General features: G+C 49.4%; 1 protein-coding gene and 1 pseudogene across 9 annotated transcripts in view; one reads left to right on the forward strand and one right to left on the reverse strand.

The window, feature by feature from the left end:
- Positions 1-780: 780 nt before the first annotated feature.
- On the forward strand, positions 781-3020 carry LOC113615975 (adaptin ear-binding coat-associated protein 1 pseudogene; annotated as a pseudogene).
- An 8760-nt stretch (positions 3021-11780) lies between these two features.
- The window catches only part of DCTN1 (dynactin subunit 1), a 30321-nt gene continuing 18816 nt past the window's right edge, over positions 11781-23285 (reverse strand). For 2 of the 9 annotated variants that reach the window (XM_027099134.1, XM_027099131.1), the window contains exons 5-30: positions 22179-22370; positions 21636-21833; positions 21281-21485; positions 21126-21204; positions 20858-21017; positions 20637-20741; positions 20264-20455; positions 20058-20174; positions 19665-19817; positions 18887-19047; positions 18613-18781; positions 18277-18345; positions 17977-18039; positions 17717-17866; positions 17394-17555; positions 17175-17306; positions 16818-16943; positions 16435-16577; positions 15995-16161; positions 14267-14281; positions 13941-14074; positions 13633-13825; positions 13311-13390; positions 12943-13035; positions 12673-12762; positions 11781-12264 (exon numbers count right to left, since the gene is read on the reverse strand). In XM_027099134.1, coding sequence (XP_026954935.1) covers positions 12127-12264; positions 12673-12762; positions 12943-13035; positions 13311-13390; positions 13633-13825; positions 13941-14074; positions 14267-14281; positions 15995-16161; positions 16435-16577; positions 16818-16943; positions 17175-17306; positions 17394-17555; positions 17717-17866; positions 17977-18039; positions 18277-18345; positions 18613-18781; positions 18887-19047; positions 19665-19817; positions 20058-20174; positions 20264-20455; positions 20637-20741; positions 20858-21017; positions 21126-21204; positions 21281-21485; positions 21636-21833; positions 22179-22370 — 3486 coding nt within the window. In that variant the 3' untranslated portion in view covers positions 11781-12126. Of the gene's footprint in view, positions 12265-12672; positions 12763-12942; positions 13036-13310; positions 13391-13632; positions 13826-13940; positions 14075-14266; positions 14282-14359; positions 14433-15994; positions 16162-16434; positions 16578-16817; positions 16944-17174; positions 17307-17393; positions 17556-17716; positions 17867-17976; positions 18040-18276; positions 18346-18612; positions 18782-18886; positions 19048-19664; positions 19818-20057; positions 20175-20263; positions 20456-20636; positions 20742-20857; positions 21018-21125; positions 21205-21280; positions 21486-21635; positions 21834-22178; positions 22371-23285 lie in introns of those variants that run through there. The other 7 variants (XM_027099137.1, XM_027099136.1, XM_027099138.1 and 4 more) reach the window with 6 other exon arrangements.

Raw genomic sequence — 23285 nt, forward strand, 5'->3', positions numbered from 1 at the left:
TGAGCCATGGCCGCTGAGCCTGCGCGTCCGGAGCCTGTGCTCTGCAACGGGAGAGGCCACAACAGTGAGAGGCCTGCGTACCGCAAAAAAAAAAAAAAAAAAAAAAGAGAAAGAAAACTGAATTTCCAATATCATTGTATTAATATGTGGGAAAATTCTCTTTAACAAAATGTGGTCATGTTTTATCATTCTGTTAACCTAAGTGCTCCTTTTCTTTTTAAATTAACTTTAGGGCTTCCCTGGTGGCGCAGTGGTTAAGAATCCGTCTGCCAATGCAGGGGACATGGGTTCGAGCCCTGGTCCGGGAAGATCCCTCATGTTGCGAAGCAACTAAACCCGTGCACCACAACTACTGAGCCTGCGCTCTAGAGCCTGCGAGCCACAACTACTGAGCCCGCGCACCACAACTACTGAAGCCCACGTGCCTAGAGCTCATGCTCCACAACAAGGGAAGCCACCGCAATAAGAAGCCCACGCACCGCAACAAATAGTAGCCCCCAATCGCCCCAACTAGAGGAAGCCCGCGCGCAGTAACGAAGACCCAACACAGCCAAAAATAAAATAAATAAGATAGATTTTAAAAATAATAATAATGATAAATTAACTTTTAAAAATGTACACACGTTAAATGGAGTATAATCTATAAAAGTATTGAATCATTATGTTGTACACTTGAAACTAATATTGTAAGTGGACTATACTTCAATAAGTAAATAAATAAAATAGCATATGTTAGAAATAATAAAATAAAATAATATTTATATACAGTAAAATCCATTCTCCTTTGGGGGTCAAGTCTATGAGTGTTTAATGCATACAGCTTATCCTTTGTTTGTTTGTTTTTTTACAAAGGAGTATCAAGATGGGTTTAAAGTAATTCTTCTTAGATACTGTTTACTGAGGCTTTGGAAAACAAAGTTTGACTTCACAACTTAGTAGGCAGGTTGAGTTCATGAAAGTGCAGTTCCACCTATTGGTCCTTCCTCAACTGTTTAAGTAGGTACTGATTGCCTGCCAGGATGGCCAGTCCTGGGCTGACCCTTTCCACGAAGATCAGAAGGATCGCTCCTGACAAAACAGGACTGGCTTTTACTCTCTATAGGAAATTGACAAGCTGTTGCTGCAGATGAAGGATCCAGCCAAGAATCTTTCAAAACCAGGTGCTCCTGGCTGCCAAGTACAAAGGTGACCGAAAACTCCAGAGGAGGGCCTGCCATATCTGAGCTACCTTGTCTTCTAGAAAGTGTCAAGATTTGATGGCATAAGCATTGAGGGAGAGTGAATACTTGTCCCCTCACTTCTCCAAGAAAGACAGGGAACATTGAACCAGTAATCATATAGTTTTCAAATACATTAAATCAGCTAAATTAACTGTTTAACCATAAGCCCACCATTCCATTCCATTTGCTCTGACATTATGCAAAAAAAAAAAAATCAAAATTGTCATTGTTAGAAAAAAAGCCTAGAAATACCTACCTAGTGGTAGACCAACCACTACCTTGCCCACCCCTTTTACCCCTTCCCACTCCAGTTGTTTTGACCTTTCTACTTCAATGGGTGACTTCACAAAAATGGGATGCTAGGCCTCACCAAGATGGTGACCTTGACGGCCAGCCTCTCTGGGTGGGTAGGATTTAGCATCTCCTACAAGCCTCCAGGTGATGCTAATGTTGTTGGTCAGGGGACCATACTTGGAGAATCACTGCTCTAAATCTAACTAATAATTTATAGGAAATATGAAAGGTAGAGTAACCTATTAACACCACGAGGATGTATTAAAAAAACAGACTCAGAGAAATTGTTCCTTCAACAAATAAATTATAAGGAAAAAGCAAGCAAAAAAGAATCTAGGGATTAAAGGAAACAATAGGCATGGAGAGCAGGGCCAAGGCAGTGGCCCAAAGTACAAGCCTTGTCCTGCGCATGAAGCTGGATGTCAATGTCTACCAGATTCTGCCCCAGGCCTCCAATGGTGGCTACAGGCTGGAATTCAGGTCAGTCTGCTTAGACTGTTCACTTTAAAAGGAAAGACTGCCTATATCAACTCGAGTATAAAATATCGGGGGAACTCTTTGCTCAGGCACCAGTAGAACAATATCCTGGCTGAGGAGACAGTGACAGATTCCAGGTTCTATTTTGCAATCTAGCTCCAGGATGACACTGTACATAGTGCTTTCATTGGCATTTGCTTCATAGATCAGGGTGATGTCTTTGACTTTAATATCCCTTTGCAAAAATCACTTCAGGTGGGTAAAGCAGGTATCTGAGATATCCTAAGAATCTCAGGAAATGGCTGCTCATCCCAAGTTGAATCTGGGCTTCAAGGAAGGACAGATCATCAAGTTGAATGATGGGAACGTTATGACCAAAGATGACGTTTCCCAGGACTACAGGGATTGGAGGCCTAAGTTTACTCCCAACCCCACCTAGAAGCAAAGTCACTATTCTCCCTCCATCCTCCAAGACCGACATCAGCAATCATGTCGCCCCACCACCCATCCAAATCTAACCATGGAAGCAGTGATGCAGATTTCCCTTTAGGGTGGGATTCTCCTGCTGCTGTCATGACACCAGCTCCAGTCATTGAGTAATGACTTGGGGAGACCTTGGCACTGCACCCAGCTCTGTTCCAAACCTGGCACCCCAGCCATCCAACTGAGTCTAAGTCTGAAATAGCACTGGCAGGACATCAAGGACATACTTGAAGAATAAAAATGTCCTTGAGAAGATAGGGAAGAAAACCCCACCTTTGAGGAAGAAAATGAAGAAAGAGGAGGAGGTACGGAAGGTAGACCTGGTAAAAGAAACTTTTTTCTAAAGAATTACAAGAATGATGTATGGGTTTGGGGATGATTAGAATCCTTATAGTAAGCCAGTGTGTATTCTTGAAGACTTTGTCATAGAGTTCATCACTGAAATGCATCAAGGAAACATCAATTGGAAGACAAGGTCAAGTACAAATTGAAGATATCTTTTTTTTTTTTAATATTTATTTAGGCTGCTCCGGGTCTTAGTTGAGGCATGTGGGATCTTCGTTGCCATGTGTGGGACCTTTAGTTGTGGCCTGCAGACTCTTAGTTGCAGCATGTGGACTCTTAGTTGCGGCATGCATGCGGGATCTAGTTCCCTGACCAGGGATTGAATCCAGGCCCCCTGCATTGGGAGCAGCGGAGTCTTACCCACTGGACCACGAGGGAAGTCCCAGATATCTTCTTCATTTGAAAGGATCCCAGGAAGTTTGCTGAGGTTAAAGTCTTGCTTACTATGAATGAAGAACTGAAGCTTATTTTATAATTTTAAATTTCTGAAGCTTCATTATCTTCTGGGGCAACCATAAATAGTAACAATATTTTCTACAGTAAGGTCCTGATACCTAACCATGTAAATAAAAGATAAAGAAACACGAGATTTTCATGTCTTTGATTTTTGAGTGATATTTGAGATTTTAATTGCCTGCCTTTATAATACCATACTCAAATTACTTATTGGGATTTAATGACCACACAAAAGCTAAAGTATCTTGCAAACCATGTAGCTCCTTCTGACTTTTGACTATCTGAATTAAGTATTACGTGTCTTTGTGCCATTGTAGGCTATACTATAACTGTTTAATATGTGAAATATAAATGTCACCTTGGACCCTATGATAAGTGAAAATGTGTTTCATGTATTCTCATTTCTAGACAACAGTAATCTAACAGATTATTAAGGATAGTGAATTAATTTGTGTTTCTCTTTTGTAAGAATGTTTATCTGTCTGAAAAGATAACTTGTTTTAATATTTTCTTCAGATACCGAGTGATTTTTTTTTTTGAGAAACTAAGTTTCACATGAATGCTTCAGAGTTGGAAGGCTTTTTTTTATTTAAAAGCTTTGGGGCTTATACATACTATTTGTCAAGTTGGAGAAGAACCCATTTTCCCAGATCAGATTAAAGCTTCTAAAATAAATGCTTTCAGTAGTAGCTGGAATGACATTGCTTAAAAAGCTGACAGCCCAGGAGCTTCCCTGGTGGTGCAGTGGTAGAAAGTCCGCCTGCCGATGCAGGGGACACGGGTTCGTGCCCTGATCTGGGAGTATCCCACGTGCCGCGGAGCGGCTGGGATCTGTGAGCCGTGGCCGCTGAACCTGCGCGTCAGGAGCCTGTGCTCCGCAACGGGAGAGGCCACAACAGTGAGAGGCCCGCGTACCGCAAGAAAAAAAAAAAAAAACAGTTGACAGCCCAATAAGCATTTGGTATAGTATTTTATTAATATTTGTTAGTACTTGTTCATCGTGGAAAAGTGTCCTTGACTAAAATCAAATATAGCTATAGAAATCACTTGCTCAACTTACTGCCGTCCAGGATACACAGATTTTGAAATTGCATTTAAAGGGATCAATGAATGCTATTATTTGTGAAACTGAACATTTTGTGTGCTGCTTATAAACATTATCTATCAATCAATACTTGGGTAAGTTCTACTTTCTTAACCTATTAATACCAGGAATAAAATATGAAAAATTAAACAGAAAACAAATTACCCTGGGGGCACAAATCTTTGAGAAGTTGGAAATACCTCCCTCCCCCAGAACTAAAATTACTGGGCAATCTTTTTCTTAGCTTCCCCATTTCATGGGGAAGCTGGTTTATGCCATTCCCTTTGTTGTTGTGCAGCCAAGATTAACAAGATGGGAATAGTGGGTCATACCACACTCATGGCTGACTCTGAAGGGCTCAGCAAGCCAGGGAGAAATGACCTCTAACGTCTGTAAAATTCACCTTTCAAGTTCCTCAACTTATTTCAGAGTCATCTCATGACCCTCATGTGTCTCTTTGTAAAGTCCTATTTAGCAATTTCAGGGGACAAAAAAATCCTGCCACTTCCTTCTCCACTAAGCCAATTCTCTGAAAATGGATAGACTGGCCTCAGTGTTTATAAATCCAGAATTTTGACAGGGATAGGGATGGAGAAAGTCATCTTTTCTGGTCACTGTTCTATACTCTTCCTCACTGCATCAAGTGCTGACTGCAGCTCCATCACTCTCTTGCACGTTTACATGCCTCTTCCTACGATAAAAGGGTTGTCTGTGGCACCTCCACTATTCTGTTTGTTGAAAAGTGCAACATCTTTGGCCAGTTTGGTGTGGCTTGAATGAAGGAAGTTCAAAGGGCTGTTCTAAGTTACATTCTATGGAAGTGTTTATTTTCTTATAGCTCCATCCAGTTGCTGCATTTGAAGAAAAGCTTTACTTGGTATTTGCCCCATATTTAAAGTCAAAGAGTTTAGAATTTTGAACCTGACCTGTGGAGCAGAGGTTGAAAGCACATAACTCTTGTTTAATACCTACATTCCCTTACTGCCTGAGTATCTATCTGACCCCTTTCCATAAACATTTTTTCAATCCTTTCAAATCTTCAGTATAAATTTGTTACATCTACCATCATTTGTAAAGTTGGAGAGTCACTGCTTCAGCTATTTGACAGACTTCCCAAAGTGAAGGGTTTGATACCCATTACCTAGAGTATCTCAAAAGCAAGTTGCTCTCCCATCACTTTCCTTTCCCACTGCCCAGCCTTTCCATATACAATGCTGGGAGGAGAGTGCTCCTTCTCAGGTGATGGGCACTATATATTTGGTATATTAATGGGTAATCTGAGGCAAAAGCAAGAGGATATAATTTCTTTCCTCAACACCAATTTGGACGCTGTTATGGACTGAATGTCTGTGTCCCCCAAAATTCATACGTTGAAATCTAATCCCCAATGTGATGTATTTTTCCAAGTAAAAGCTTTGGGAGGTAATTAGGTCAGAAAGGTGGAGCCCTCACGAATGGGACTAATATCCTCATAAAAGGCCAGAGAACTAGCTTATTCTCTTTCTGCCATGTGAGGATATGAAGAAGTCAGCTGCCTGCAACCAAAAGAGCACTCTCTCCAGAACCTGACCGTGCCGACACCCTGATCTCAGACTTCCAGCCTCCAGAACTGAGAAATCAATTTTGGTTGTTGATAAGTGACCCAGTTTATTGTATTTTGTTATAGCAGCCCAAGCTAAGACAGATGCTTACACTCTGAATGAAGGAAATCCTTATATTTCGTTTCAAAATATATTCTCTTTCCTTGACTTCCATCTTTTATCTCCTAACGACTCTGGGTCCATTTGTTTTTTTCATTGTACTCCCCCCTCTGGCAAATCTATTCTTGCAGAGCCATGGCAGGACATCTTTAAATCCATGTTTTACATAGAAAACACTAAAAGGAAAATCTCTACAATCACTAGTGACTACGTACTGGGAACCTCTGTTCTCAATCTTCCTCCACGTTGTGTTCTTTGTATTCTCAGGATAACATAAGCTATATTTGAATTGCTGACACACTGAAAATGAAGCTTAAGATATATGCGTATAAAGTATATGCTGTATTGGTACACTAATGGTAATTTAGAATATGGAACTCAAAAGACAACTATTTGTAGTATATACCTTTTTCTTGAACCTTACCCGAATACACATACTATAATACAAAACATTTATAAGACAATCAGGGAAATTTGAACACGGGATATTTGATGAATTTTTTTTTTAGGTGCAATAATGGTATTGTAGTTTTCTTAAGTGCTCTTTTAGGGATACTAAAATACTTTTGGATGAAATGATGTCTGGGATTTGCTTCAAAATAACCTGGGGGTAGAGGAGAGTGAAGAAGAGCTACACAGAGGAAACAAGATGGATCATGAGACAATGAATATGGGCACATGGAGATTCATTACACTCAACTCTCTTCATTTGTATGTTAAAATTTCCCACAATAAAAAGTAACAGAACACAGGGTGGCAGACATATATTTACTCTGACACCAGTTATTTGAGCGAGATGAGTCCAGGTCTCACCCCCAAACTCCCCAGCCTTCTGGAGAGAAATGGAGGCCGAACATCCCAGGCTACCCCCCTGAGTACCTCAGCAACAGAGGCTGGCTGTCCCTGGGAGCAGCACTGCCTGTTTCCGTTGTCACATGTGGTAGAGATGAAGGAAGCCTGGGTGAATGGACATGCTTCTCAATATACATAGAGGAGGAGAGGGCTACATGGAGTTTAACATCCACAGGGAGGCAGGAGAGGTTGCTCACCCTCAGATTCCATGTTCTCTAGGTGTTCTGGGCCTACCTGACAGGGTTCAAGGTATTCAGTGCTATGAAGCTTCCCCAGCTGGGCACGTGGGGCTGTGGAGCACACAGGCTCCTGGCTCACTTTCAGCTCCAAGGCTGAGTAGGGCAGAATTGACTCTGGGGCCTTGCACATTTCCTAGGATTAGCTAGCAGAGGCTAGGGTCTCTGTATTGCACCCACTCCTGCTTCCCACTCCGCGACATCACAGAAAATGGGCACCACGAAGGTATATTCAAACTGGGGTGAGGTAGGAGTGCCATGAACATTTGACTCTTCCCCAGCCTTGGCCTGCTAACAGTAGGAGGAAACAGTGCCTAGATGGTAGAAAATAGGATGGTAACCACCCATGAGAACAAGCCAAAAACTGGGGCACTGAGGATTGCCTGTCCTTTGGAGCCCAAAATATGATGATTTGTGTCACAAGTGTATGTCTTGGGAACGTGGCTGCTTGCATTTTATTTCCTTTTCATTTGTTCAATATCATCCTCCCCAGTATCATTTCTTATTGAGTACCTGTGTCAAACACGCTTTCTCATTTAACCTTTCCCTGAAGATGACAAGGAAAAAATACCACTTGAGGAAGGTGCTATTAGCCTCATATTATAGATACAGAAACTGAGGTTGAGAAGTTAAGCAACTTCCCTTAAGTTCATACAGCTTATAAGTGTAAGAGCTGGGATATAAGCCTTATACTTACTTCACAAAGTTGTCTCCAGGTTGGGGAAGGTGATGTTGACCCTGGAAATCCGCCGAAGAACCCCAAAAAGAGAGGGGCTCATAGGAGACAAAATTGAGACTGTGTTCTTGTATCACAACTGGCAGTTCTGGGTGTAGATGGATCAAAGGAGACTGTTCCCATGCTACGCACCATCCTTGGTACACATAGTGCCTCACTAGGCCTCCCTCCCCACCACCACATCCTATCCGTTTCCAGAAATCTCCTGGGCTCCATAAGCAGCTCCCATTATCATCTACAGGCAATGATGCTTGCGTCAGCTATCTGCCATCCCCTGGCCACCCAACTTCCACCACTGAATAACGGGAAACAGTAGTGCACACGTGCTCCTCTCTCCCCTTTCTCGTCACCACAACCCAGTTTCTTTTCCCTCTATTCCACCAATAGAGGGAGCTCTGACCAGCTCACCGGGCATCTCAGAATCAGATGCCACTTTCTCTCTGAACTCAGGCCCATTTGACCACTGAGCAATACAAGAAACTATCAACTACCTCCCCCAAATCTCCCTCTTCCTTGGCCCTGTGACACTTCCTCTGGGGGCCTCTGCTCCAGTGATGATCCCTGGGGCTCTGCTGTGGGTTCTTTAACTCTCAGAACTGCCCAGGGCTCCGCCCTCCTCCTGCCCTATACTCTCTCCTCAGGTGATCTGCAGCCTCACCTGATTCCCAGGCCTCTAGCTGCTTACTCTGTCTTGACCAAGTCCTATAGGCCAGTGCCCGTCTGTTCACCTCACACTTCAGGACTTGTATGATATGCCATGCTGCAGGGTGTGGGATCTGGCTTTTCGGGTGGTCAACTAACACAATCTCAACAAGTGAAGGGGAGCGAACACCAAACAGGGCAAACTTGGAGCAACGAAGGACAGCAGACAGAAGAGAGAGGAGGTGAGTTTGCTCTCTCCATCCCTCCATCACCCCAAACGTAGCATTTCTGAATAGTCTATCCAGAGACATCACACTTGGACAAGTGGCCAGTTATTTGTGAAGCAGTGGCCCACTCATTAAAACAAACCTTGTGTTTTCTGCTCTTTTCCTGCCTAGCTTTCCTCACCCTCACTGCTTGGGGATTGTATCTACCAATAAAGCACTAGCACTGCAGCTTTGCCTCAGGTTCAGTTTTCTAAGTAACCTGAATTAAGACAATACACCTCATCCCAATCATGTCTTCAACCACCACTGACACACTCCCAACCCATTCCCCAAAGTTTACCTCCAATCCAGACTTCTCTGCTGAGCTCTATACCCAGTTGGATCCAACTGCCAGTGGACATCTCCACTTGGACATTCTCACAGGCACCTCAAACTCATTTCTAAAATGAAACTCATAGTGCTGCTCCCCAACCGTGTGCCCTTCTCCTGTGTTTTGGGGGAGTCAGAGATGAAAGACACCTTAAAGGAACTCTCAGTCTGGCTAAAGAAGGAGACAGATGGGTGAACTCACAATTACAATGGAAAGAGACACGTACTGGTATAAAGCAATGCCATAGGGGCATGTACTGAAGAAGAGAAGAAAGGCTGCTTTGGGCTAGGCTTGCATGCGTTCTCTCATTTAGCCTTCACCACAGCCCTGGAAGGTATCGTTATTCCCATTTTGCTGTTGAGAAAGCAGACCAGAAATTAGAAACCTCGCCAAGGTCACAAAGCAACTAAATCCAAGCACACCTGAAAAAAAAAGGTTCATATTCTTTGCTGCTCCAGAAGAGGAGCACCTAAGAGGTTACAGGGATTGGAGATTTCCTAAGGTAGCAGTGCCGGAACTGTCTTAATAAATGAACAGGCTGTCAGCTAAGATGGGGTGGGGTGGGGGCAGAGAGATAGAAAGGAAGGAAGGAGGTAACTGGCATTCTTGGCAGTGGGAAGAGGCCTGAGCAATCACATGGTGGCAAAGAAACTGCAGGGGTTCACTAAGCCTAGACCATAAGGCACAAGAGAGGCTGGACAGGTGGGCAGGATCCAAATCATGGATGGCCTCGTGCACCATCCTAGTGAATTTAAATTTTAAATTCTAGACACTTGGAGGAACCATTTCAGGATTTTGTTTAACTTTTAAATTCTACTTGAAAGAACCATTTCAGAATTTAAACAGAGAATGACACAGCCCAGTGTGCATTTTGGAAAGGTCTCTCGGGCATCCATGAGAATTGGGTGAGAGAGGCAACAGAGGTAGGATGACCATTTCAAAGACTGCTGAAATACCCAGAGCAAGAAATTATACACAAAGTTAGCAGTGGAGGGAGTGGAAAAAAGTGAACAGATGTGAGAGACAGTAATGAAGGAAAAACTGAACAAGACTGGGTAACTAAATTAGCTAAGGAGAGTGGAGAAGCCATCAGATACCCTGGTTTGTGGCTTGTTACATACAGGACATGGAAAAGATGCTTTCCATTTTAGACATGCTGACTTTGAGATAGATACCAGCAGGCAATTGAATAAATAAGTATGGTATTCGGAAAGCAGTAATGGTGAGAAACCACTACCAAGGCAAACGGACAGAACAAGAAAGCCCTATCCTCTTCTCGTACCCCTGGGAGTTGCCCAGTCTTGGCCCTTGGTATCTTAAACACCAATGGGAAGGGAGGTCAGCAGCTTAGGTAGAAAGGACAGGAACACAATCCAATCCCAGGGAAAGAACAGTGTGGTCTGCAATTTCCTCAGCACTAGAGGAGGCCAATTTGGAGAGGTGAGGTAAAGACTCTCTGATATCAAGACACAGCCACCCTCCTCAACCAATTCTGGAAGAATTAAGCCCTAATACCCTAAGGTATCCCTTAGGTATATGCATCTAGAATGGTATCAGCTATGTGTAATCCTTGAGAGTACTGAGGAAAGTCACACAAATCATTTTCTCTTGGAACCCCAGTTGAAAAAGGCTAAGGTGCAGAGCAGGTATCAAAACACCATAATCCACTGGCCTTCCCAAAGGGTACATCAATTGGGAATCCGCCCAGCACTAACGTGTGCCCTGGGCTCCCAACCTGGAACCTCCTTGTCCTGTTTGCTCCTTTCCCACAAGCAGAGGACCTGACCTAGCTGGAGCTGCTCCTAAGCACTAGGGGTCTCTCCCTCCAATTGGATCAGAGACCTCTGGCAGCCTGCGTAGGATTTCCCCAAAGAGGGAATAAAAGAGAGTATCAAGGGAACTCCCTGGCAGTCCAGTGGTTAGGACGCCACACTTCCACTGCAGGGGGACGCGGGTAAACGACGCAGACAAAAAAAAAATAGAGAGACAGAGAGAGAGAGAGAGAGAGAGAGAATCAAGGAGTCAGCCAACTGAACTAAACTGGGGTTACGTTCTAAAATGCCGGGGCACTGTTCATTGGCCTAACGGGCCCCAAATCTAGAAGTGATTTCAGTAGGTCTGGGCCAAGGCCCAGAAATGTGCAAATTTTTTTTCAAAGGAGCTCCCCAGGTGATACTAATTTGTAGTGGGACTTGGGAGCAGCTTTTGCAACTTCTATCCTTTCTTACCGGTCTGTTGCTTTGGTCTTCCCTTGCTTAGTAAATGTTCCCTCTGAGAGACCCCAGATCTTATGGGGAGACTGTGCCAGTGCATCAGAAAGTTGTCTGGGGCGATGATCATACCATTAGCCCAGCTCCAAACACTGGCTTGAAGAGCAGTGGAAGATCCAGAAAGCAGAGGCAGGCCTGCTGGCAGAGATGACATACTCCTGGCCTCCTAACTCCATAAACGAACTCAGGAGCTAAGCCCGTGGTCTAGCCCTTTTCCCCTTGCTCCGAGAAACTTACTGCACACAAATTTGAGGAACACGGCATTCTACTGGTCACTAGAGGGAGACCTTCATATGTGACCCAGCCAAAGCCTCCTCAGCATCCCTTCTCCTCCACTCCTGCTCTGAGCCAAACGGCCCAAGTCCCACTCCCAACACCACACAGAGAACACTGAAGCAGAAGTGACTTTAATCAAGGGGTGAAGTCCTCAATCAGGGAGACCTCACTTGACCTTTGGTGGTGGGGTCTCAGCCTACCTACCCACCACGGCCCCTGAGTCTCCTCAGGAAGGAGGGAGCAATTGAACAGCAAGTTCCAGCAGAGGTCGGGGAACGGAACTAGGGGAACCAGGTCAAGGGGCAGGGGCAGGGCACTGACAGGTGGGAGTGAAGCTGAAAGGGGCAGGAACAGCTTCACACAGGCGGTTCTACCTGGGGGCTACCCAGTGGCTATGCATCAGGCAGAGCGGCACCAGGAGGGCTGAGCGTAGAAGAGGACAGCGAGGGAAGGAGCATTTAGGAGATGAGGCGACCATGAAGCTGGTGCAGCTGCTCCTGGGTGAGCACCAGCCGGTGTCGCTGTCCAAGGCCAGCAGCACATGAGAAGGTCACTTTGCCCATGTATACAGTGTCGTCCTGCTGCTCTTCCTTGGCCTGGGAGTTGGGAAGGGGAAGAGGCCTCCAGGTCAGGGGCTCACTTGAGCTGTGTGCCACTGACAGGGTCCCTGAGCACTGAGACCCTGGGTGACTGAGGCTTTGAGGCTGCTAGACTATAATGACCACATTTTCCAAATCAGAATTGAGGTGCACAGCCTGACAAGGGAGTTTGGAGCCCCTTCTGATGTCAAAAGTCATAGAAGATGTTTAACTGCTAAAATATTGGAATTTCAGGAAGCAATGCAAGCACTCTTAAGATACTTGCAAGTAAGACTTGGCCAGATTTCTCAGGATGTTCAGTTGTTGGACCTGAGACCCTAGAAGCCTCTTCAAATTCTGGAGGAGAGGGGAAGGACCCACCTGAGCCCTCCATACTGCCCATCCCCCTCCCCCGCTCCCTCTTACCCTGAGGAAGGCTGATGAAGGGAAGGTAGCAAAGTCAGTGGGGACCGTGGCTCCAGGGCGCTGAGATACAGTCTCCTTAAGGACCTCATCCTGGCAGAGGGGAAAAGGATTCATTTAGGGGACCCCCACAGGCTAGCCGAGTACCTCCCTGGTTTCACAGGAAGGAACACTAATACCAAAGAAGCAGGGACCAATCCTCTTTATCATAATACTTTTGCTCTCAACTCCAATACCATCCCTACCCAACATCCTTACTTTACAGATACTTACCCTTTTAAGGCTCAACTCAGATTCTATAGCTTCTGGGAAGCCATTTCCAACCATTCTACTCTGCAGTGATATCAGCTCTGACAGAAGTTGTGCCTGAAACCACACACTCTAAAGATGATCCTAGCTCAACCCACTTTGTTGATAAGAATCTGTTTTCTGTTGATGAGAATCTGTTTGGGAGTGAGGGCAGGTTCCCAAGGCAGGAATCCTGCCTCCCCTTCCATCTCCTCCCCAGTGTGTCATCTAGCACAGGGATGGGCCCCCAGGAACCCTGGGAGTTCTTGTGGAAATGAACATGCTAGGGGCTCCACCACGGAATGTTCTGAAGTGGGCACTGTCGGGTGAGAAAGGGCAGGGTCTAAACTAACCTTGAGCTTCTCGATGGTGTCGCTTAGGGACTTGAGCTGAGCCACTTGCTCCAGGAGCTGGGCCGATGGGCTCTTGGCAGCTGTGGGGATAGAAGGCTAGTGAGGCCCACCAAGGCCCAGGCAGGCAGCTGTACTGGATTAAGGGTCATTAGTGCAGATACTGGACCCGCTCATGGAGTAGACATGTAAGAGGGTAGGTGAATCAAGCAAATTAAACACTGAGACCAAAGGGCAGTGCTAGGAAGAGCCTCTCTGGCGTGGGAACTGCCTGGGGCAAGGGGAAGGGGTGTGTTTTCCATCTCAGGATTTGGCTGGTCCATACCAGGGCTGGTGCGGGTGATGTCCACGACATGGGTGTGTGCGCTCAACTGATTCAATGTCTCCAGCAGCTGGTTAGTCTTACGATACAGCACTCCAGCAGCTAAATCACTGCCAGGGCCCTCACGGGGTAGGAGAGAGAGCTTTGCCACGTGCAAAGGGGGCAGGGCTGCTAAGGATGCCTTCATCTGGGCTCCCTGTGGGGGAAGGGGGAAGAAGGGTAGCGGTAATAAGTGATAGAAGGCCCTGCCATCTATCATCAACGAGGCAGTTACACTCCACCTCTACCCATCCTCCCTGTGACCTCCTCACCTTGAGGATGCTGTTCTCATGCTGGAGCTGGGAGATGTGCAGCCTCATGGCAGAGATCTGCTGAAGCAGCAGTGGTGAGTCCTTCACCAGCCCTGGGCCTGGCACAGATCCCGGAGCCTGCCCAGAGGCACCTCCTATGGGTACCATAACAAATGTCATGAGCCCCAGGTGCAGAAGGCTGAAGATGGGCACCATCCCTACTCTTCCCCTTTCCTTATCCCCTCCTACCTCCAGTCTTGATTGCTCCCAAGGGGGTAGTCTCACCCTGCTCCCCCAGCCCCAATTCCCACCAGCCCTGTTAACCCCCCACCAGGATGGGTCTCTACCTCGCTGCTGTTCTTCTGTGCTCAGGATAGCCCATTGGGGAGCAGGAAAAGAGGAGAGAGGAATTAGATGATTTGGGAGTGAGGGGGACATACCAGAGGAATCCTGGGCACGCAGGAAGACTTTTTTCCTAATCACCATACCTTCTCTAACAAGACCCTGCCTCTACTTTTGGGGAAAGAGCAAATATGTGTGAAAGACAGAAAAGGGGAGCCAGGCCACGATACAGGGTGCAACACGTGAGGAAGAGTGGCAGCGGGAGTGTGCGCAGGAGGAGAAGCACTTGAGGCCATTCTTGCCTCCCTGCCTCAGACTCCAGCTCCCAGAAGGGCAGCCGGAACGCTCCTGACACCCTGATATGTCTGCACCCTCAGTGCTCCCTAGCAGCAAAACTGAAGTGGAGGATGTAGACACATTCCCATGTTCCTCAGGTTCCCCAGTGCTCTGAGACAAAAGTCACCCTTTTTTGGGTGTGAAGTTTCATAGACTAAGAACCGATATTTGTTTAAAGAGCCTATGCTAAAGCAACTCAATGCGGTAATTCTGGAGACTCCCCTCCCAAGGAACATGGAGCCGTCTGCACCACAAGAGTCTAAAGTCAAGAAGACGCTTGGTCACTTTCAGGGTCAAGCGGCACCAGTGACGGGGGCTTTGATGAGGACAAGACCCTAGGTGAGGCCAGCTGACAAGGCAAGCACAGCAGGGGAGATCTAGAGATCCTGAGGGTTTAATTCCATTACAAGGAGTTTGCCTTCTGGAGGTGAGAAAGGTAAGTAAGAAACTGAAGAGAGAACAAAAGAGTTCTCACGGTAGATGAGAACTAACATGGCGGTGGCCGCCTCCTTGGTCAGGAAACTAAGGAGACTAGGCCTGGAAGCCAGAAAAACTCCAGGTAAGGAGCCCTGACCACACTAAGAGACCAGGCAAAGGTCAGAACACAAGCCCCAAGTGAAGCTGGGAGAATTCAGCAATGGAAGAGACAACTACTCTATAGGGTGAAGCCATGTGAACTCAGTGGGGAAGAGAAAATGCAGTGCCCAAGCAGAGGAGGGATCAAGAGCAAGGACCATGCACTGCTGTGGATACCACAGCACTCAGCCCAGCCTGCTGCAGGCTGGTGACCCTCTGGAATACAGGGCTGGGACAGGAAAGCCAGACGGTAGACCCAGAAGGGACATCTACTGGAGTCCAACTGTCACTGTAATTCTGAGCTTCACCAACAACTTGGTAAGGCCCCACTGCCCCACCTTGGTCAGAACTCTGCACATATCTTCAAGGAGAAGTAAAAACTTGGTGAAAGTTGCCAGAGGGCTTCCCTGGTGGCGCAGTGGTTAAGAATCCACCTGCCAATGCAGGGGACACAGGTTTGAGCCCTGGTCCAGGAGGATCCCACATGCCACGGAACAACTAAGCCCACGCGCCACAACTACTGAGCCTGTGCTCTAGAGCCCACGAGCCACAACTACTGAAGCCCGCACGCCTAGAGCCCATGCTCCACAAGAGAAGCCACCGCAATGAGAAGCCCACGTGCAGCAAGGAAGACCCAGTGCAGCCAAAAATAAATTCATTAAAAAAAAAAAAAAAGTTGCCACAGAGTGAAACTGGGCAAGCATATTCCTGGTTGAATATCCAGGGGTAAAAGGGGGGGCAGAAGTCAAACTGAAGCCAAGGGCAGGAGGGGGGCCATCCAATCTCCTCTGGGCTAGTGCTGCCTGTTCCACTGCACTCACCACCAGCAATGCCAGACACCAGGGTAGCAATACCCGAGGGAGGGGGACCCCGGAGCCCCTCGATTGTGCGCTTGGACTGGCTGTTCAATCGCTGCTTTAACTCTGCTTTCTCTGCCTCCAGCTGGTCGATGTCAGCCTGAAGTGCATCCATCGTCTCCTCGAACTCTCTGTGAAAGAATCTGGGCTTGGACAGTGTCCCTTCCCCATGGCCCAACCCCCGCTTCTCAGTCCTAACTGAGTCCTTGGAGTAGCCCTACTGGTGAGGAGCCAGAGGCAGAAGAGGCTCAGACTGGGATGAGATGATGGGGATGTCAGCTGGGAAGGAAGATGGCGTCTGTCCCCCTGGGGAGTCTCACTACAAGAGGCCCTGGGCTAGGCGGCAGGGAGCTGCTGGAAGGAGGGAGGGGTGGAGTGAGCAGGGGCCTGGGAAGGTGCCTGACTTCTCCTTCTTCCGCAGCAGCGCCTGGGTCTCCTCCAGCCGAGTCTGGACTTTCTCGATGCGCTCATCTGCATCCTTGGCTGCACTGTCCAGCTTCTTCTCCAGGAGGCTCAGCCGCACATTGGCCTCACTGAGCTCTTCCCCCTGGACGAGGGCAGAGAGCGTCTAGTTCCCTTACACCCTCCCATGGCCCCCCAGAGACCTGGAATAGACCACGAGATAGAAAGCTTCCTGAGGGCCCACGAGAACTCCCACTGATCACAGGTGCCACTTCTCCCCACTCAACCCCCAGCCCCCCTGAGTTATGATCACCAACACTCACTGCTTCCCTGTGCCCCATGCTATTTCCTGGCCCCCCAGATCCAGAGCCTTCCCTATCCTCACCTTGATCTTGAGTGACTTCTTCAACTCCTTAATAACTGTCTCTCGATCTTCAAGCTTCAAGCCCAGGCCTTCAGCATCTGTGATCTCTGCACGAAGGGCTGCAGCCCGCAGCTCAACTGGGGGAGGCTAAGGGTAGGGACAGGAGACAGAGGGCAGGGATAGGGAGAGGAGGTCATCAAGGCACTCCTTTCAGAGATCCAGTCAAAGGGAAAATCTTCTCCTTGCCTCCTAAGCAGGATGGTGCTCCCCAGATTCCTTCCTGCTGCCGCCCAGCCCTCCCTCCCACAATTACCAGCAGCTCTCCAAGTCCTGCTCCTCCAGGCCCCTGGAGCCCCTCCAAGGAGCGACCCCACCCACCTTGCTAGGGGGCCGCTCTGCATCGTACTCTCCCTCCTGCATGGCGGTGGCCAACTTGTTCATGGTACTGATCAAGATGCTGCATGACTGGCGCAGACACTCATAGGGGCTGCCGGAGGGGGCTCCGTAGATCTGCAGGTGTCAAGGGCAGTAGTGAAAACCCCACACTGGCCACCTGACTGCCCCATTACCACCTTCTGCCCAGCCTTCCCAGCCCACCTGCTCGCCTGCTTTGAAAGCCAGCTCCTCCAGGGCAGCCACAGGCAGGCCTTCATTCTCTGCCAGCGGGGCAATGAGCTGGGCGGCAGCAGCAGCCACCTCCTGCAGCACAGCCACCACCCACGTCAGGTGTTTCCTGCAGTCTAGGAGTGTGTCGGATACCTGTGCAACAGGCCAGAGTCAGGAGCCCACTCTGGGCCCCGCACCACAGCTCCCAGCTACCTCAAAACCATTCTTGTCCCCTGACCATATCCAGATCTTGACACGCTGGGCCCCTCCTGGTTCTACTTGGCTTCCTTCCCATCCCCCTTCACAGCCCAAACCTGTGGTCCAAAGGCCAGTGCAGCTGGGATCCCAGGAGCATCTGTCCCTGGCATTCGCCTCCGGATCTTCTTGCAGAACTGGCGGATATCACTGCACGAAGTTTCCAGGTCCCGGAGCAGGAGTGCAATATCTGAAGCCTCCTGCCCACCCTACTCAGGGAATAGGAAACAGATGGAGAGCCAAGTCAGCATTAGGGCTGGGGCGAGGAGGTGGGGACTAAAAGGAAGAGGAGCTCAAACAGATCTAGTTGTGCTCTCACCTGCAAGAAGGCCCGCAGCCGTCCCACCTCCACACTCATGCAGTCCAGGGCACTCTGGGTGAACTGTGAGGACAGAAGCAGGTCGTTGTCAGCCCCCAACAGGAGCCCTTCTGCCCCATCACCATCTCTAAGAAGTCTCCGCCCTCGGCTGGCCCCCATCCATAAGTGGGTCCTCTGGCTTCCCTGATCTGGCCTTAGTGACCCTGTTCCAGTCTTATGCGACACCCCTTGAAGGTGTGAACTGATGTCTCCCATTTCTGATCTCTATAAGGGGCTCAACCACTGGCCCAGACACCTCACCTTAATGTGGTCAGCCAGCTGTATGGTACTGTCCTCTGGTTGTTCAGAGAGGTGGATGCTGTACAGATGCTGAGGAGGGATGGCAAAGAAACAGACAGTCTTTAGGCCTTGGAAGAATGGAGAATTCTTCCCGAATTGCAATTTGACCCTGTCATCACAGGACTCCAGAGGTATGAGAGCATCCAAAACCCTCAAGGAGCTGCATCCTAAGGTGAGTCCATCTACGAGCCTCAAGCCATCAGCCTGGGACATACAACCTTGGCTACACTGGCAACAGCCTCCAGCAGAAGAAACCCTCCCTCCCTCCTGTGCCAAGGCTGAATTCTCGCCCCAGACCTGGTAGTACTTGATGGCTTTGGTGAGAGGCTCTACGTTGACAGTCTCGTCCAGCTGGTCCTTGTGCAGCAGCTCAATGAGAAAATCCAAGGAGCGTTCGTGGGCACTCATCTCAGGGTAGAGGCTGCCCACCTTCTTATACATGTCCACACTGCACTGAGAGAGGGCACTAGAGACCAGAGAAGGGCCCTGTGAGGCCAGCGTCTACCAGGCAATCTCAGTTCCAGCCAATCTCGGACCCGTGGCCCTAGAGTAGAGGTCTGGGGTTACTTACTGCTCATAACGGTGGAGTGTGGCCTGCAGCAAACTCAGCGAATACACCAGCCCAGCAGCAAAGCTGAGCTGCTCCCCCACAGCTCCTCGAAGTCCTGGACGCTCTGAACAGTTCTCACTTAGTTCAAATTTCTCCTGGGCCTGCTTCCGGATTAGCTCTGCCTGTGGGAAGAAGCACCAGAGACCTGGGGCTCAGAGCAGGGGATGGAGAACACAGACTCAGGAATAGAGAGAGCTGAGCAACTATGTAGGGGGCATGGATACATGGGGGAGAAAGCAGAAACAGCTCTTAGATGGGCAGGGACTATCACATGGGGAAAGGGTAATGATGCGATTACTGGTGGTTATGAAGATTTGGGATGTGGGGATGAAAGGGTGGCAGGACCAGTGGGACCAAGCTCTTTCCCGCCTTAAAGCTGCCGCTCCTGCTACCTTTCTACCTAGAATGCTATCCTGACAACGACCTCCCCACTAACTCCTAGTCATCTTCTAAGTCTGGCCTCAAATGTCATTCCTTCAGTGACAACCCTCTATCTAAATCGGCTCTCCGACCGTGCTCTCTCAAAAACGCTACCTCCACTTCACAACATGCCATCTCCCCTTCACAACATGCCATCTGTAATATACATCCATCTGTGACTTTGTTGACTGTGCTCCTCCACTACATCATAAACTCTGTGAGCAGGGAGAATGACTGTTATCTTTACTTGGCATCCTCAATGCCTGGTTCACAGCAAGTTCAACAGAGTCCTGTTGGGCACGTGATTGATAGACCATACCTTGCAAATGAGACGAGGCATGAGCAGCAGCACCAGGACGCAGTCATGGTCCCCACCTGGCCGAAGGAAGCTGTCAGGCATGAAGGCTGTCAGCAGGGACATGTGCCGGTTGGCCTGTGCCACCTCCATCTGCCTCAACTCCATCTCAATTGCCTGTGAGGTGGACAGGGAGGTGGGCTCTCAGCCAGGCTGCAGAGAGCCTCATAACCACCATGCCGTGCTCCACCACGTTCCCCGCTTCTAGGCCCAGGCCAGGAGTCTTCCAAACCACCACACAAAGCACGCCCCCATCCAGGAAGTGAAGCCCAGAACCCCACACCAGATCAGCCCACCGCCACACCCAGGCTGCGGTCCCCAACACTCAGCCCTCTGCGACCCACCCACTTTCCTGACCTTGGCATGGGCCTTAGTCTCAGCAAACTTGATTTTGAAGTCAAAAGTCTCTGGGGGTGGCTGCTGCTGCCTCTCCACAGATGCTTCCTGCTGGTTTGTCAGTTCCCGGTTCACATCCTGGGAACAGGGACAGACAATGAGGCACAGCTGGGTCCTCAGGGAGCCCTGAGGAGATGGTGGGCAGAGAATAGCGGGTAGGCAGGCACCTGCAGGTGGGCGGTCAGCTGGCGATACTTCTTGATGGTTTGCTGATAGTCTGCAACTGTCTCCTGGGCCGCCTCCACACGCTTCTGGGCCTCTCGCACCCGTGCACCCGCCATATCCAGCTGCTCCCGCAGCTCCAGTTCTGTCTCACGTGCGTTCTCCTGCAGCTCATCGTTCATTTCATTCATTGCTTCCTGGGAGGCCACAGGGGAGTTGAGGCAAAGGAAAGTCAGAGTCAGGGTAGCAGGCCAGGGTGGGTTCACTCACCATGCCTCCTACTCAAAGGTCAGGGGTCACATGTCAGCCCTTCTCTCAGCAAGTCACTTCCAACTACCCTCCATCAGGGTCATGAGTCAGAGTCTGCTCTTCTCTTACCAAGTCCCCCACGGTTTCTCTCAATTCCCGCACTTTCTCTTCCAGATTCAGGTTCCGGTCTGTCAGCATCTCCACCATCTCCTCAGCACCCAGGGCAGCATCCACCTGTGTTACAGAGAGGGAACAAGGAGAAGGGCTGAAAGGCACCTAGAAACAGAAGGTGCCTATAACAGAAGCGAGTCAGTGGGGGTGCTCTGGGCAAGGCGCTGGGCTCCCCAGACCTGCTCCTTGAGCTCATCAATGGTGCTCTCTGCCTGGCTCAGCTCCTCCTGCAGACGCTCCCGCTGTTGCCTCACAACTTCCAGCTCTTGGTTCTTCTTTTCCATGAGCTTCTGGAGTTTCACGTGCTCCTGCTTCTCGGAGGAAGAAAGATCCCGCATTCTGTGGGAAAGTGAAGAGAGAGGAGAGCGCGTGTCGGAGTCACCGGGTGGTGGGCGCTCTAACACATTTGGAGACAGGAGAGTGAGCCGCACGACGAGAGGACCCTACCTCACTAGGGCATCCTTTAGGCGGGCGTTCTGCTCCTCAAGCTGCTTGAGCTGATAACTGGACGCAGCGCCATCTGAGCCTGGGGAAAACCATTAATACTTTCAGACAAAGTTCCAACCCCACCATTTGGCCCCCAGCAGCTCCTGGCCCCTTACCCTTCTCTTCAATCTCAGCCTTGAGGATCTCCAAGTCAGTGGTGAGCTCGTCCACACGCTCCTTCAGCGCCTCCACCTCTTGCTGTAGGGACTCAGCCCGCTCTTCGGCCATCTCCTTATCCAGAGTGGCCATCTCGATGGCATCAGCAGTGTCAGCCATCTCCTCCATGTAGCGTTCCTTTGCCTCTAGGGCCTCCTTGGCTTCCTGAAGAGGACTGGAGGTTGGTTGGGTTACAAGCACAGAGCTGCCTCATGCACCCTTTCTCACAGGACACTCCAGGCTCCAGTTTCAGCTTCCAGTACACTTCCTTGGGCCCCGTGCCTCCCCAAACACCCTCTTCATCCCAAGTCCCACCTTCCGAGCCTCCTTGAGGCGCCGCTGCAGGTCTGCCTGCTGCTCCTGCATTTTGCTTTTCCATTCTTGCACCTGCTCCAGCTGAATCTTGTGTTTCTCCAGCTCTTTTAGCTTTGCCTTGTCTTCTGCACGTTTCAGTCGCAGGGTCTCCAGTTTCTCCTCCAGGTCCCGCACTTGGGCCCTCAGCCCCTCCTCCTCCTGCAAAGGAGAGACCCTTCAGTCTATGCACAGCCTCCCCCGTTTTCCCCATCAAGACTGAGCTGGAGTGGAAAGGACAGGAATGTGTGCAGACATCATTCCAGGCCCAGGGCCAAAGCAAGTGGCATACAAACATCTGAGAAGAGCCTGATACATAAGGGGAAAGTGTGGAAGGGCAGAGAGTATAAGAGCTTAGTCAGTGATGGGGTACCTATATGCTGTGTCCCCCACTCTTCTAATCCAAGTTCCGGGTCTCCCCCAACCCTGGGAAACTTCGAAGACCCTGCCAGGGGTCATAGGCCCTTTCGTGTCTTGGATCTTCTTCACTCCAACCCCAGACCTTACCTTAGACGGGGAAGGAAGCGGTGGGGCTGCTCCAGGAGAGGTGAGGGCTGGCGTGGGGATGATGGGTGCCGCCAGCGGAGTCTGAGCTGGGGTGCTGGGCTCACTGCTGCTCAGCTCACCTGCTGATGCTGAGCCAGAGGGGCCCAGGGAACTACTGGCCCCAGCTACCCCAGTGCTGGCTGGGCGGGTGGGCTATTCAGACAGGGTAGGGGCAGACCAGAAGTGTAGGGGACAGGGGTGGTGAAACAGAGTAAGACAGAATATGAGAATATGGTGAGGGAAGTGACAGAAAAGGAAAAAGGCAGAGAGTATCAAAGCACAGAGAGAACAGAGAAACAGTGATGAGCAGAATGAAAATGACACAGTCAGAGATAGCGACAAAGGACCGGGGCAGTGTGGGGGTGAGAGGATGGCAGGAGAGGAAGGGATGGAAAAAGACATAAGATTACAATGCTCCTCCTTTGGCACTGACCCCACATTCCTCCAAGCTCTGGCAGTAACCCCTTAGAGCAGAATCCCATACTCCCCAGACCATTCCTTCTGTGACCCACTTGTGATCATTCTAGCAATTTCTTAATACTCCCAATCCCATTGTTGCTCTGGGCCTGTGCCCTCCTCCCCCAGAGTGAAAAAGTGCCTCAGTGTCATTCCCAGAGAAAAAGAACAGATTGATCTCTAATTTTCATGTTCCCAGAGAAGGCTGGGCTAAAAGTGGGGGTACTAGGCCCCCCAGCTCTTTAAATCAAGCTGATTCTCCTCCCCTTGATCTACTTCAGGGGACCCTGCAGGTGAAAGAGCCAGGGTGAAAGTTGTAATCCTTGGCTCCCCTCTGAAACAAGGTCAGTACAGCCAACCCATCTGTCACCTCCCTCCCTCCAAGACAGAGGGGCTCTAATCAGATGACACGACCCAGGCCCCTGTGGAGCTGAGGCCCTGGAGCAGACAGGCCTGCCCAGTGCTCCTCCCTGCAGGGCTGAGCCCTGAAGCTCTCCCGATGGGCTGACACTCAGAGGCCACATGCCCAAAGCCTTTCACAGATACACCCACCTCCTTATCTCCTGACATTTACACTGCCAAGTTTTTTCACCTTTCTTCCAATCCCCGCCC

This window comes from Aethalodelphis obliquidens, unplaced genomic scaffold (assembly GCF_003676395.1).
Source record: "Aethalodelphis obliquidens isolate GAN/ISIS:26980383/991018 unplaced genomic scaffold, ASM367639v1 scaffold128, whole genome shotgun sequence".
In the NCBI taxonomy this organism is placed as follows: domain Eukaryota; kingdom Metazoa; phylum Chordata; class Mammalia; order Artiodactyla; family Delphinidae; genus Aethalodelphis; species Aethalodelphis obliquidens.